The sequence below is a fragment of the Podarcis melisellensis genome, assembly GCF_964234715.1.
Source record: "Podarcis melisellensis genome assembly, chromosome: 9".
NCBI lineage: Eukaryota > Metazoa > Chordata > Lepidosauria > Squamata > Lacertidae > Podarcis > Podarcis melisellensis.
The window spans coordinates 50,104,180-50,116,849 of NC_138541.1; the positions used below are offsets into that span (position 1 = coordinate 50,104,180).

The following is a 12,670-nucleotide window of genomic DNA, read 5'->3' on the forward strand; positions in this document are numbered from 1 at the left end:
TAAGAAGAAGAAGAAAACATTTTGAGTTGCTGAGACATTTTCAACAATAACACCTTAAAAATATATTGAATATAATATTTGATAGGTTTGGCAGCCATTTTACAGTCCCTTTGATAGGGAGGAAATTAAAAATCAATTATTCGCTATATAATAAAAAGCCATTTTTGAAATTCTGTTCTGTTAATAATGAAAGTGGTTCAGGAACAACTGGTATAGTGGAAAGCTATTCTCAAAAGCTAGAAACAATAAAAAATTAAGAGTAGGAAGAGACATACTTACTCCAGAAGAACCTTACCAGTATCAGCAAAGTTTCTAACATTTAGAGAGAGAAAACATTTAATGTAAAATGCTAATCCACCCTGTACTAGATATTGTGAAAATAATTTTAGAATAAACCAGTTAATTAAAATAGATATAAATATATCCGTATATTCCTGAAATGAAAATGTGATTTCAGCTTTTCAAACAGTATATGTTAACTTTAATTTTCTTCCAAATATGGTTATATTGAAACACAGCCTTAGTTTAAAACGACTCATACAAACTGTCAGTACAACCTATGACCCAACAAGCGAAATAAAGCATATCAACCATGTATGGTGGCCCACAAGGGTCTTATTAAACTTCCTGGTTTTGCTATAGAGCAAAAAACAAAAACAAAAAAACAGAGGACTTATGAAGCACCAGACAGGCCACTATTCATGCCTGTCTTCTGTTTGATGGGTCACAACTTATATAGCCCTGACACAGATGATTTACCTCCACTATGAACCATCCTTCTTCAGCGACAAGTGTCAAAGGAGAGACAAATTTCCCTTCTTTATAATAAAATCGAGCAGGGATATCCTCTTTCCTGTAAACTGTCATATGTGGCACATTTTTCAGTTTGTTGTATACCTGCAAAGAAAGAAAAGCTATTAAGCCTCAATGCACATCATAATTGCTAGCATGGACTGCCCTAGCATCACACTGCCCTAAGATATATGGCCTTTTAAAAACAGCTGTTATGGGAACACTGTGGGCTTACTAACTTGTGCAGAAAATCCCATGAAAAATATTTCTTTTAAAATATTGAGCTTGGATATAATTAAAGGAGGGGAAATTAGACTTCTGCTCCCCCATCTTGCTGAGAAATAATGTATTTGCATTCCTAGCTCAGCCAGTCACAAAGCTAGGTAGTAATATTTTGAAACATATTAAGGTTGCAGTCCTGTGCACATTTACTTGGAAATGGTGACTGGCGAACTCGGTTTCTCAAGTTCTAATTTTTCTTCAGTTCTCCACATATCCACATCAATTTACTATTACAAAAAAATGTCAGTGAATTTTGCCTAATACTGCGCACACAATTTTGCAAATCCTGTTTCCCTAATGTAATGCATTTTTGTATGTTATTTTCATGAATATGCGTTTTTGTGCACCCTTTGCCATAGTGTGTGCATTTTTGTACACATTACGTGGCCAAACTACGGCTTGGCTGGTAGCATTATGGCAGCAGAAGGCACAGGAAGGAGCCAAGTGGCCACTTTTTGTTCCATGCGCCAGCCTTTATGCCTCAGTTAAGCTCAACTGTAGTTTAAAGTGACATGTAGACCCTGCTGATAAAATCTGACCTATTGATGGGAAGGTGATTCAGAGGTCATGATGATGCATAAAGGATGGACCAATCTCTTAGGCTGAGCCTAGTTTGTTAAGGGCACTATACCAGCATTCCCTTAGGGCAGGCTTCCTCAGTCTCGGCCCTCCAGATGTTTTGAGACCACAGTTCCCAGCCTCCCTGACCACTGGTCCAGCTAGCTAGGGATGATGGGAGTTGTAGACCAAAAACATCTGGAGGGCCGAGGTTGAGGAAGCCTGCCTTAGGGCTACGATGCATGACTGTAGGACGCTAGCAGACGACGTGTAATTCTTCCTAGTCTAGGTTCTTCACCTTCAGTAGACCTTCAGGGGGTTATTGGGCTGTTTTTGTTTTGTTCTTTCGATTGTTTTATTTATTTCATTATTTATTTCGGGTTTTTATTTTGTGATTTTTATCTTGTGAACTGCCCTGAGACCTATGGGTATAGGGCGGTATACAAATTTAATAAATAAAATAAAATAATAATGCAGCCGTACCTCTAAAGTCGAACAGAATCCGTTCAATTTCCGAAACATTCAGAAACCAAAGCGCGGCTTCTGATTTGCCAAAGCGCGGCTTCTGATTGGCTGCAGGAAGCTCCTTCAGCCAATCAGAAGCTGTGGAAGAGCCATCCGATGTTCGGCTTCCAAAAGAAAGTTCGAAAACCAGAGCACTCACTTCTGGTTTTCGATCATTCAGGAGCCGGAACGTTCGACTGAGGTACAACTGTAATAATAATAATAATAATAATAATAATAATAATAATAATAATAATGTACTAGGACCAGGTTCTTTCCTGTGAATGCACAAGTAACGCCCGAGTGTGGAGGCCAAGCAGCAGAACTGGGTGTTAAGCGGTACAGGAAAGAGGGAAAAAGCCCTGATTGGCACAAAGTGGGTAAGGAAAGAGAAAAGGTCCCTTGCCTCAGACTGCTTCTCCTTGGCTGGCCACAGGCTTACAACAGGACCTCGGTCCTTTACTTGTATAACATCGCTCATGTTGATACAATTTCTCAGCTCGATCACTTTTTCCATCCAGTAAATGTCAGTCATCCCATGATCCGAGAAAAGAATGACATTCAGGTCATTCTGCAGGCCCTTGTCCTGTCAAGATAGTAAAGACTGTGATTGCAGCTTGGGAAAAATACACAATGTACTTCCCATTTTCAGTTCGGTAAGCAGATTCACCATTCCTGCCATGCTGATAGAAGAAAATGTGCTGTGGGGGAATAATCCCTTCACCATTCCAAGCTTAAAAGAGGCTGATATCAAATAACATTCTAGTCTTGATTCAGAGAAAATTGCACTTAAATTGAAATAAATGGGTCTAGTTAGAGATGGAATATACATGCTATACAGTGGTACCTTGGGTTAAGTACTTAATTCGTTCCAGAGGTCCGTTCTTAACCTGAAACTGTTCTTAACCTGAAGCACCACTTTAGCTAATGGGGCCTCCTGCTGCCGCCGCACTATTTCTGGGTTAGTGGAGTCTGTAACCTGAAGCGTATGTAACCTGAAGCATATGTAACCTGAGGTACCACTGTACACTGTGATGAGGATGCAACCATTGAGTGTAAGGGCCCTTCCAGATGTGCTGTTTTTTGGGTAGGATTCATTCCTATACTGGCAAATTCAGGTTGTGCAGTTAAAGTTGGTGTGGCAGTCTTGCACAGTCAACCCACTTCCCACAAAAAGCTTGGGCTTTGGGGGATAAGGAAAGTGATGGAGAAATGGACTGAATTGTTTGATGCAGCATCATACAGCCTTCCTGCAAACAATTCAGAATTCAATAAATAGCCAAAACTGTCTAGCCTCCCTGCAAACTTTCCACAAACAAATCAAGGTGCAAGTACAATAAACAGGTAATGTGGAAATGACCTAAGTCTCTGCATCCCCGGCCCTCATTCTTGGTGCCAATGGCTGGAAGCGGTAGAGATTTACAATTTGATGTTCCAAACCATCATCATCATCATCATCATCAATTCAATTTCTATCCTGCCCTTTATCAAAAGATCCCAGGGTAGTGTACATCATTAAGAACACATTTTACAGAGCATCAATAATAAAAACATAATAAAAAGCATAACAGGCAGCATAATAATAAAATGATCATAATAACAATCATCCCCTCACCCAGTTTTAACAGGCCATAGATTATTTAATGGCTAAAGGTCTGGGTAAAGAGGAATGTTTTTATCTGGTGCCTAAAGACATGTAATGATGGTGCAAGGCAAGCCTCTCTGAGTGAATACTTGTGCGACTACACATTCCTACCAGAGCAGGGATCATTTGCCAGAGGGAGGCTGGTTTTGGTGGGTTCCCTGTGGCTGCACAATAAATATTCCCTCAGAAGTAGCACAATGAGAGATTAACATCTGCTTCTGCTGTTAGTCACAACTAAGTTACTACCCTCTTGGTTTGCAGACTAACTTTCTCTGATTCTTTATAGTTTCTTTAAAATATAACCATGTCTTGCCAAGCTAAATCGAGTAGTCTATGGACTAGCATAAAATGAGGAGTAGCAGGAACAACACCATAAAACCCTTTTGCTACTTGCACTCATTCTAACCTCCTGAGCAGTATTTTATATGTGTAGGTCTTGAAATATTGGAGTGCTGGTGGATTTAATGTTCAGATGGATACTCTGTGTGTAGGTTGCAAGCTATGAAAGGCTTTTAAAGATCCAACAGAATAACCTTGCAGTTATTGCAGAATCAATTAAATTTGCTTCCACCTTCCCACAATGATGAGGAGGCAGGCTGCAGTTTTATCTTGCTAGCTCATGCTTATTGTATGCTGTAATCTGGATGACGTGAATCAATCTGTTATGCGCGCTAAATGCGTTTACTACATTCATTAGGTCCAGTCGTGACCGACTCTGGGGTTGCGGCGCTCATCTCGCTTTAGTGGCCAAGGGAGCCGGCATACAGCTTCTGGGTCATGTGTCCAGCATGACTAAGCCGCTTCTGGCGAACCAGAGCAGTGCACAGAAACGCCATTTACCTTCCTGCTGGAGCGGTACCTATTTATCTACTTGCACTTTGACGTGCTTTCGAACTGCTAGGTTGGCAGGAGCTCACCCCGTTGCGGGGATTCGAACCACTGACCATCAGATCAGCAAGTCCTAGGCTCTGTGGTTTAACCCACAGCGCCACCCGCGTCCCTTACTACATTTATTACATAGCTGCAAAATGTCAGTGGATGCCAAGAAAGCAAAACAGAGCAGTCCTTGCCCACTGATTTTCTAGTTTAATATGGTAGATTTAATCATTCTTTGAGGGAACATGTGAATCTATGTACCCAGTCACCCCAATGTTTCACATTCAAGACTTCAGACAGAGGCTTCTGCCAGTTCTGCTCAGTGCTCAAATGGCAGGGGAGTGGGCAAATAGATTCTTCCCCCTTTCCTTTTTATGATGACTCCTTTAGTGGCTAGTTGGAAAGCACAATTTGGCTTAAATGGGGTTGGTGGCTGAGGAAGGGTTGTAGATGTTACAATTGAAGGTGCCTGATACTGAGCCTGAGGACTTGGGTAATTTAAGGGCCCTGAAGACAGGCACTTAGTTGTCGCTTTTAACTTGGAAGAGGTGGAGCATACAAACTGACAATTCTCTCACTTTCTCACCGAATTTATTGGGTACTCCGTGCATACATTGGCATTCTGACTTTGCTGTGGTGGCGGTGGGCCCTCAGCTTACCTTGGAGCTCTGACAAAACTGGTTTTCTTCACTATCTGGAGCCAGCCGTTTGGGAACCATTGCAAGCACAGCATATACTATTCCCTTTAATTCATTGTGTGTAAGCGGTAGCAGTGTTTATGCATTTTATGACATCACATCCAGCAATGGCCACCTTCACATCCAGCAATGGCTAAGAGTACAGCAAGTGTACCCTGTCACATTTGAAGCATTTACGTGCATTGATTTGATCACAAGTACCTATGACTCACATCTGAAACAGGTACAATGTGTGTTACCATTTCAAACGATGTGTAGATGTATATATAAGGTGTGATGAAACCTTTGATGAACAGTTACAAAGAATGTTTAACAAAGATAAGGAAAGGACTGTGGGGCAATTAACAGACCCGGTAGCCTCTACGTAACACTAACCTTGATAAGCTTTGTCATATTGTGCAATACGTTATCCACTGCTTTTAAGGCATTCTTCCTCTGAATAGATGAGGGACCGTAGTGATGACCTTCTACATCAATCCGTTCATAATACACTGCTGCCATATCCGCTCTGTCCCTTCTAGAGTGGCAACACCACAGAAGAGTTAGGTGTAAAACAAGTATAGTATGCTACTATTTTGAAGCATCTTTCAGAATCAACACTAAGACTTGGATTTTTTCATGCTATGTGCAGCTAAGTGTTGCAGACAGAAAAGGCGCAGGCCATGCTTTTTAATTCCTCTACATCCCTGAATTTGCTAATTTGCCTCTTCCTCCCCTCATTGGACCATTGTTTCTTATATTGTAAGCCATTTTTTTATACCCTAAATGTTTTGTCCAAAAGACAGTTTATAGATATAGTCAACAAGTAAATAGGCTGTTCCAAGTGGAGCAGCTTCGGAACTAATGGTAAAGTTCACACAACCAGTTGTTATGGTGTAATGCCAGTCTGTGTTGATGCTTTCAGTGGCTTTTAGCATGCCGAACTAATCTTCAGAATACTGTACATTGGGAAGACAGTTGTATAAATACCGTATTTTTCGCTCTATAACACGCACCCGACCATAACACGCATGTAGTTTTTAGAGGAGGAAAATCCGTAGGCATGCCACCCGTAGGCATTCCCTCCATAACATGCACAGACATTTCCCCTTACTTTTTAGGAGGAAAAAAGTGAGTGTTATGGTCCAAAAAATACGGTAGGTACAAATCTTCATTTGGAAAGTGCTACATTCAAAACCATTATTGACTTCTTCCTCTTTCCCCATCTGTGTGTGTCTGTGTGTCAAATTTAACTGGAGATGAAAACAAAGAGGGAGCTGAGGGAAACGTTGTTGGTCTTTGCCATATTTCCGCCCCCCTCATCTGCCACCCCCTCCCTGCATTATCTCAATTAAGGGTCCTTTCTCACATCTCCCATAATGCAGAAAACTAAAATGAATTACCTTTGTTATCATATCATGCTGCTACTCTTATGGGGAGGAAGGTTTTACTCCTCAGATTAGAAAAATAAATAAAACATTTGATTACTTTACCTCAGAAGCTCAATAGCACTATATACAGCATTGGAGAAATTGCCATCTGTTGGAACACTATAATATGGTAGGCAGTAGGTAGGTCGAATTCCAAGGATTTCAACTTCACACCCTAAAGCAAAGTGTTTAATTAGTTTAATTCAGCTTCTGAATTTTGAATTACGAATTTAAATAATGTCATCAATATTTAGATAGGGATGTATATATTGAAAGGGACTCTTGACTCTTAGATTGAGATATACAAGCCTGCACCAGTGAAGTTCTGATTTTGCACCAGGACTTCCTCTTTCTCTCCTCCCCCTGCACTCCCCTAAAATATCCAGGGCACCCCATAAACATCCGTCTTGAAACCCAAAATCTGAAAATAAAAAATGTTGACCTTAGACATGAATTCTGTATATTCCTGGTATGTTCCCAAAAGAAAAGGGCTAATTTTGAACATTCAGAACTGGAATCTGAAGGATTTGCAGCCATTTTGGTTAGCTGCTTGTTAGAATTAAACTATTTTAAAATTCAACCATTTTTTTTTCAAATAAAAACTCTTAATTTTATTCAAAAATCAGTTTTGTTTGTATAGGACTAATCAGTTACACTGCTCCATATTACAATAAATTAAGAACAGCAATAGTCTAGAATTCAAAAATACTTTTACCAAATATTTTGTATTCAGGTGTGCTAAACCTCTTTCTGGAACTGAAATGTTGAATCTCTTTCCCCACAGGATCTTATGAAAGCATTTTACACCAATTAACTTTCCGTCACCTCAAACCTTTCCCAGAAAAAATGCACTGATTTGAGTCCTAGAAGCTTGTGGCAATTCCTAAAGGGGGGAACGTGAGCTCTGAACACAGGAGAACCGTGTTTTAGTATTAATATTTATAGCTGCTCTGCTTAGCAACAAAAAACACAAGCAATTTAGTTTTTCATAACCCAGACACCCTGAAATCATAGTTCTGTAATAAGTATTTCCTCGAATAGTCCCAGGAGAGTCAAACAAAAGGAGGAATGAGAGGAAATTGTGGTGGCATTGGAGAAAACAAGTAATGTGGGAAGTCTTACACTGGAGAATCTGAAGAAGTGTGCATGCACACGAAAGCTCATACCAATGACAAACTTAGTTGGTCTCTAAGGTGCTACTGGAAGGAATTTTTTTATTTTATTTTTATTTTGTTTTGACTATGGCAGACCAACACGGCTACCTACCTGTAACTAGAACTGAGGAATGTCAGATGCCCTCTATATAAGTAATGAATTACATGCTTTCAAAATTTATGTGTTATCTAGTAACTACTAGTTCTCAGCAGCTGCCCTAAGAGGCCAGGTATTGATGGTCCTCGTAGCATTTTCTGCTCTTTAAGTAATTGTTTGTAATTGGTTTGGTTTCTATTATTGTTCTTTTTCCGCTTTCAGGTCCTTTTTTTTGTGCTGCATTTTACTATGTCCGTCTGACCTATAGAGAGCTTCATAAAGCACATTTTCCTAAACTTTAAAACCCACCTGAACATGGGTCTCTGTTCTATAGCATTGTGTATTTCCTCCTTGCCAGCAGGTAGAAACGGTGAGCAAAAGCATGATTTTGAAAAGCATAGCTTGGTGGGCTCTAAGGCTGAAGACCAATTTTTCAAAATCATAGTACAGGTACACAGTCATTATTCTCCATTGAGCATGCACACATTTTTGTCCCACCATCATCATCTCCAATCAGGCAGGTTCTGCAGCTTCTGAAACTGTACAAAAATCTCCAAAACCAGTCAACAGAGGGGATGAGAGCCTACACAAAGGGCTATTCCCTTCGCTTAGTACAACTAACTGCAAAGGCTTTTGTCCGTCTGCAGCCTGTCTGATTGCTCTGCCTATATCTCTTTTGGTATTTAGACCATTTAACTACCCCAGTTGCACTATTTTGTACTATAGTAGTAGTAGTAGTAGTAGTAGGTATCGTATTATATAGTAAGGTCCTGTTTAAGCCTTAAAAAACTTCTATTTCATTTCACTTTCTTATATATAGTATTCTGCATCTTTATATGTTTGACACAGAGACTTGAACCTCTATCGTTTTCCAATTGTATATCTAAACATTGGTTTAGCAGTTGTATGCCAAATGTCATAACACAACTCTTTTAAAGGTTTCCAGATTGCTGCAAATGGTCTGGGAAATGTCTTGATCAGAAGGAGAGGGGTAAAAGGAATGGAATTTGTGGTTTTGTACTTTAGATTTTTAAAATTCACTAGTGACATGGTCATTCAACTTTAGTTGAAGTAAACACGTCCATATTCTTATAAACAAACTGAGCAGCTGCATAGTCACTTCAAAATGTTACTTGACATGACCTTAAATCAAGTTTTGAAAAAGATGAGAGGATTGTAACATTTTATCAATAATAATCGGGAGCTCAAAAGCGGTCAATTTATTTGCATGGTTCTTTCACAACAGTATCAGTGATCCACAAAAGTGTTGATGCACAGATGTTAGTTATGTCATGTATTCTGAGATACCATGTGCTCTGAGGCATATAGTTGTTCAAGTTAAAAAATATTCTGACTAGACTGTATGACTTTAGACTGCAGGTGAGGGGTTCCAATGGTTCAGAACCATGATATACACCTGGCACAATACAGTCTTCTTCCCAACTCCTGCTGTGCTCATCCATGGTCCATTCTGGGCCAAGCATGGGCAAGGAAGTGTTCCCAGGTTGTAGCATTAGTTCCATGGAACTGTCAGCTTTAAGAGCAAATGATAGTATTTTCTTGTGTACATTGCAAAGTCAGGTACAGATATGTTCTAAGTGGCTCCACTGTAACTGTGAAGTTTCCTTCCCCTTGAGACTCAACCATTTTTTAGCTTTTAGCATTTTTAGATGCCTTAGATTTTTATGCCTTGTTTTGGGTGGCTTTCAAATACAGGAGATTTTAATTAAGCATTCTGTAGTATTTAAAATGCCTAATGCTTATTTTGTCCTAATTGTTTTAATCAGGGAATAATTTAAAATGTTGCTGACTAACTTGAGGGTGTCTAACCATTGAAATGGACACATTAATTGAGTGCAATTTAACTTTTGAAGACAAAATCCTCCAGTAATTAATAGTTTCTACAGTTTTAAAACTTAGTTCAGAATCTGTTTTCTGATTATGAAATGATTCATGTTTTAAAATTTATCCAACGACTTTAATTCTTTATTATTCTGTACAAGTATTTATAAAAACTGGACAGGCTGACATTGTCAAACAATCATTTGGGAATTATCATAAGATGAGATTCCATTTGGATGGATTTGAAGAACATCTGACAGCAATAGCAATTTGTGTGCAAGGCTTAACGGGCTGTGATAGTTTAGCTGTTCATCAGGTTTCCTATTTAAGAAAGGAAGAATGGCTTGGCTTGTTTCTCTGCCTGTCAGAATTGAGCAAATGCCAACTTGTATTGTCATTATTACTATTATTATTATTGTATCTGTCTGTTGCTGAGACACTGCCCTTTCTGTTGAATGGTCTTATGCAGTATTGTATGAGGGGAGACGTGACTAAGTGCATACGTGGTAAGATGAGATGAATTAGCATAGAACATGAATGAGTAGTTCAGCTGCCTCATTGGCATTCTCTGTGCATAACCAAACAGAGTCCTGCACATATATCAAAGTGCGCACACATATAAGGAGCAACAGTAAACTATTGCCATTACAAAAGCAATATTAACGTAGGACTCCCATTTGTAGAAATAAAGCCTAATATCCGGTGACTATATCTCAAGAGTTTTGTCAATAGTTCCACATTCAATGTTACCTCCAAAGCGAAAGTGGTTTGTGGGTTTAGCAAAACTAGTGACTGACTAGGAAATGCACCAGTATATCCTGGGGTGCCCATGAACCTCTGAGTTATGGATGCCAATTTTTAATGGAAAAAGGGAATTGTTGAACTTTGCATATATTTGCATGTTGGCATTCCAGATACATAAGAGGCATGGCTTGATACATTGACAATGTTGATCAACATACTGCTCTTATTGGAAAACATATTAGAAAATATTCATTAAAATAAATATGCTTTTTACCTAATGAACAGAATTAACCGAAAACTATTTTGGTGAGATTAATATCAAAAGTTTGCAGCTCAAATGTTAGGATCCATTTATATATGATAGAACATCTGTTGGCGACTGTAGATAAGCGCTAACATGGTTCTCAAGGCAGCTACACTAAGCAGCCGACATATGCAGGTCTTTTTTACAGGGGGAACTCACAGGAGTTCAGTTCTAGCATCTCTCGGATGGACGCCATTGCTATTCTAAGAGAACAAGGGAGGTGTAAGTGGTGAGTACTGGCACTTCTTTTTCTAGAAAAAATAGCACATATGTATTTTCTAGATTAAACGATTTGCAAATTGTAGTCAAGGTGAAGATACTCCTGTGCATCTTTCTCATATGACATCCAATATCCCACCGTATTGTTGCCCTGGTTGTGGTAGCGCTACTTCAATCCCTGCCCAGTTGTGCACGGGATTCCAGGTGTCTTGGCCCTCAACCATGGTTTGTGCTCCTTTGTGGAACTGAAGACGTGGCGGAGGCTGTCGTAACTTTAAGAAATACTATTTATTCACATATTTACACCTGAATTTAGATGGTGGGAGTCCAGATATTGCAGCATGGTTGTCTCGAGAGGGGCTCGTTCCCCATAGCAGTGCAGCACTGAAATCTAATGCATATCTTCCAGCTTGCCTCCAGCCAGCCAGCCAGGATCATTCTGCCTTTTTGCAGCTATCCCAAGCCTTGAACCAAAGGCCCAAAATATTCCGGTGCCATCATACCCAGTTACCCTGGTAACCTCAGGGCAGGTGGGAAGGTGGGAAGTTATCTTGCATTGCCAATGGCCCTCAGTGGCCCTGTACTGTTTCTTAATGGCCCTTGCTAAGCCAGATTGTTTTCTGCATAGGCTAGCCCAGGAATTCATCCACAGCTGTTGTTTTCCCTTCATATCCCAAATAAACAAAATCTTACCATTTAATAATTTCTAGCTCCGCCCCCAGCCTATAACAATTTATAGATAGCTAAGAATAGGTGTTGCCATCCCCTTAAAGGCTTCCTCGTGTACAGAAGTGTGTACCCTGCAGTATACTACCTCCAGAATCGGAGGCACTTTGTCTCTGAGTACTGGTTACCATGGAACAACAGTGAGAGATGGCTGTGGGCCATTTGTCCTGCTTGCGTGCCCCCCATAGATACACAGGTTCCTTTAGGAAGACAATGTACGAAATAGGATACTGGTTTAGATGGGGGTTTGGACTAATTCAGAAGGGTTCTTATTCCATTCTTAGTCTTACTACGCTAGAAGAGAAAGCAATAAGTGGACCAGTTTCAGTTCCCATCTGCTTGACTTTCCTTGCTGGTTGATGGTATTTAAGCTTTTTAAACAGAGTCTTCTGGTTGCTGTGCATTGGGTCAGAGCCAGAGCGATCGATCTTGAGGTTGAATTTAGAGCCGTTAAAAAGTAGAACATGTAATGTTAGTCAGCAATTTTAAGAAGTGCAGAATTCAGCAACACTCACCAGGCCAATAGTACATGAAGACTTTCCTCTTTGCTTTCATCATAGTGACCCACAAGGGCTCTGATCCATTCCACCAAAGAGGCAGCAGGCTCTCTTCATTCACGCCGATATCAAAAGACATATTTGTACTTGCATCCCACATGTAGTTCCCAGTCATTTGATGGACATTGCAGTGGCGACCTAGAAGGTGAGAGGATTGCTTTATACGTAACACTTCTCAGTTACGTTTAGCAGTCATAACACCCCCATACCCATTTCAAGGCCCTGTGGAAGTAGAATAAAGTCTCACTTCTCTCTCGTAGACT

General features: G+C 40.0%; 1 protein-coding gene across 1 annotated transcript in view; it reads right to left on the reverse strand.

Moving 5' to 3' along the window:
- ENPP6 (ectonucleotide pyrophosphatase/phosphodiesterase 6) overlaps positions 1-12,670 on the reverse strand; it is a 27,486-nt gene that overhangs the window by 7,032 nt on the left and 7,784 nt on the right. The window contains exons 2-6 of the mRNA XM_081926366.1: positions 12,366-12,545; positions 6,828-6,939; positions 5,731-5,872; positions 2,543-2,722; positions 760-897 (exon numbers count right to left, since the gene is read on the reverse strand). Of these exons, the coding sequence (XP_081782492.1) occupies positions 760-897; positions 2,543-2,722; positions 5,731-5,872; positions 6,828-6,939; positions 12,366-12,545 (752 nt within the window). The remainder of the gene's footprint in view (positions 1-759; positions 898-2,542; positions 2,723-5,730; positions 5,873-6,827; positions 6,940-12,365; positions 12,546-12,670) is intronic.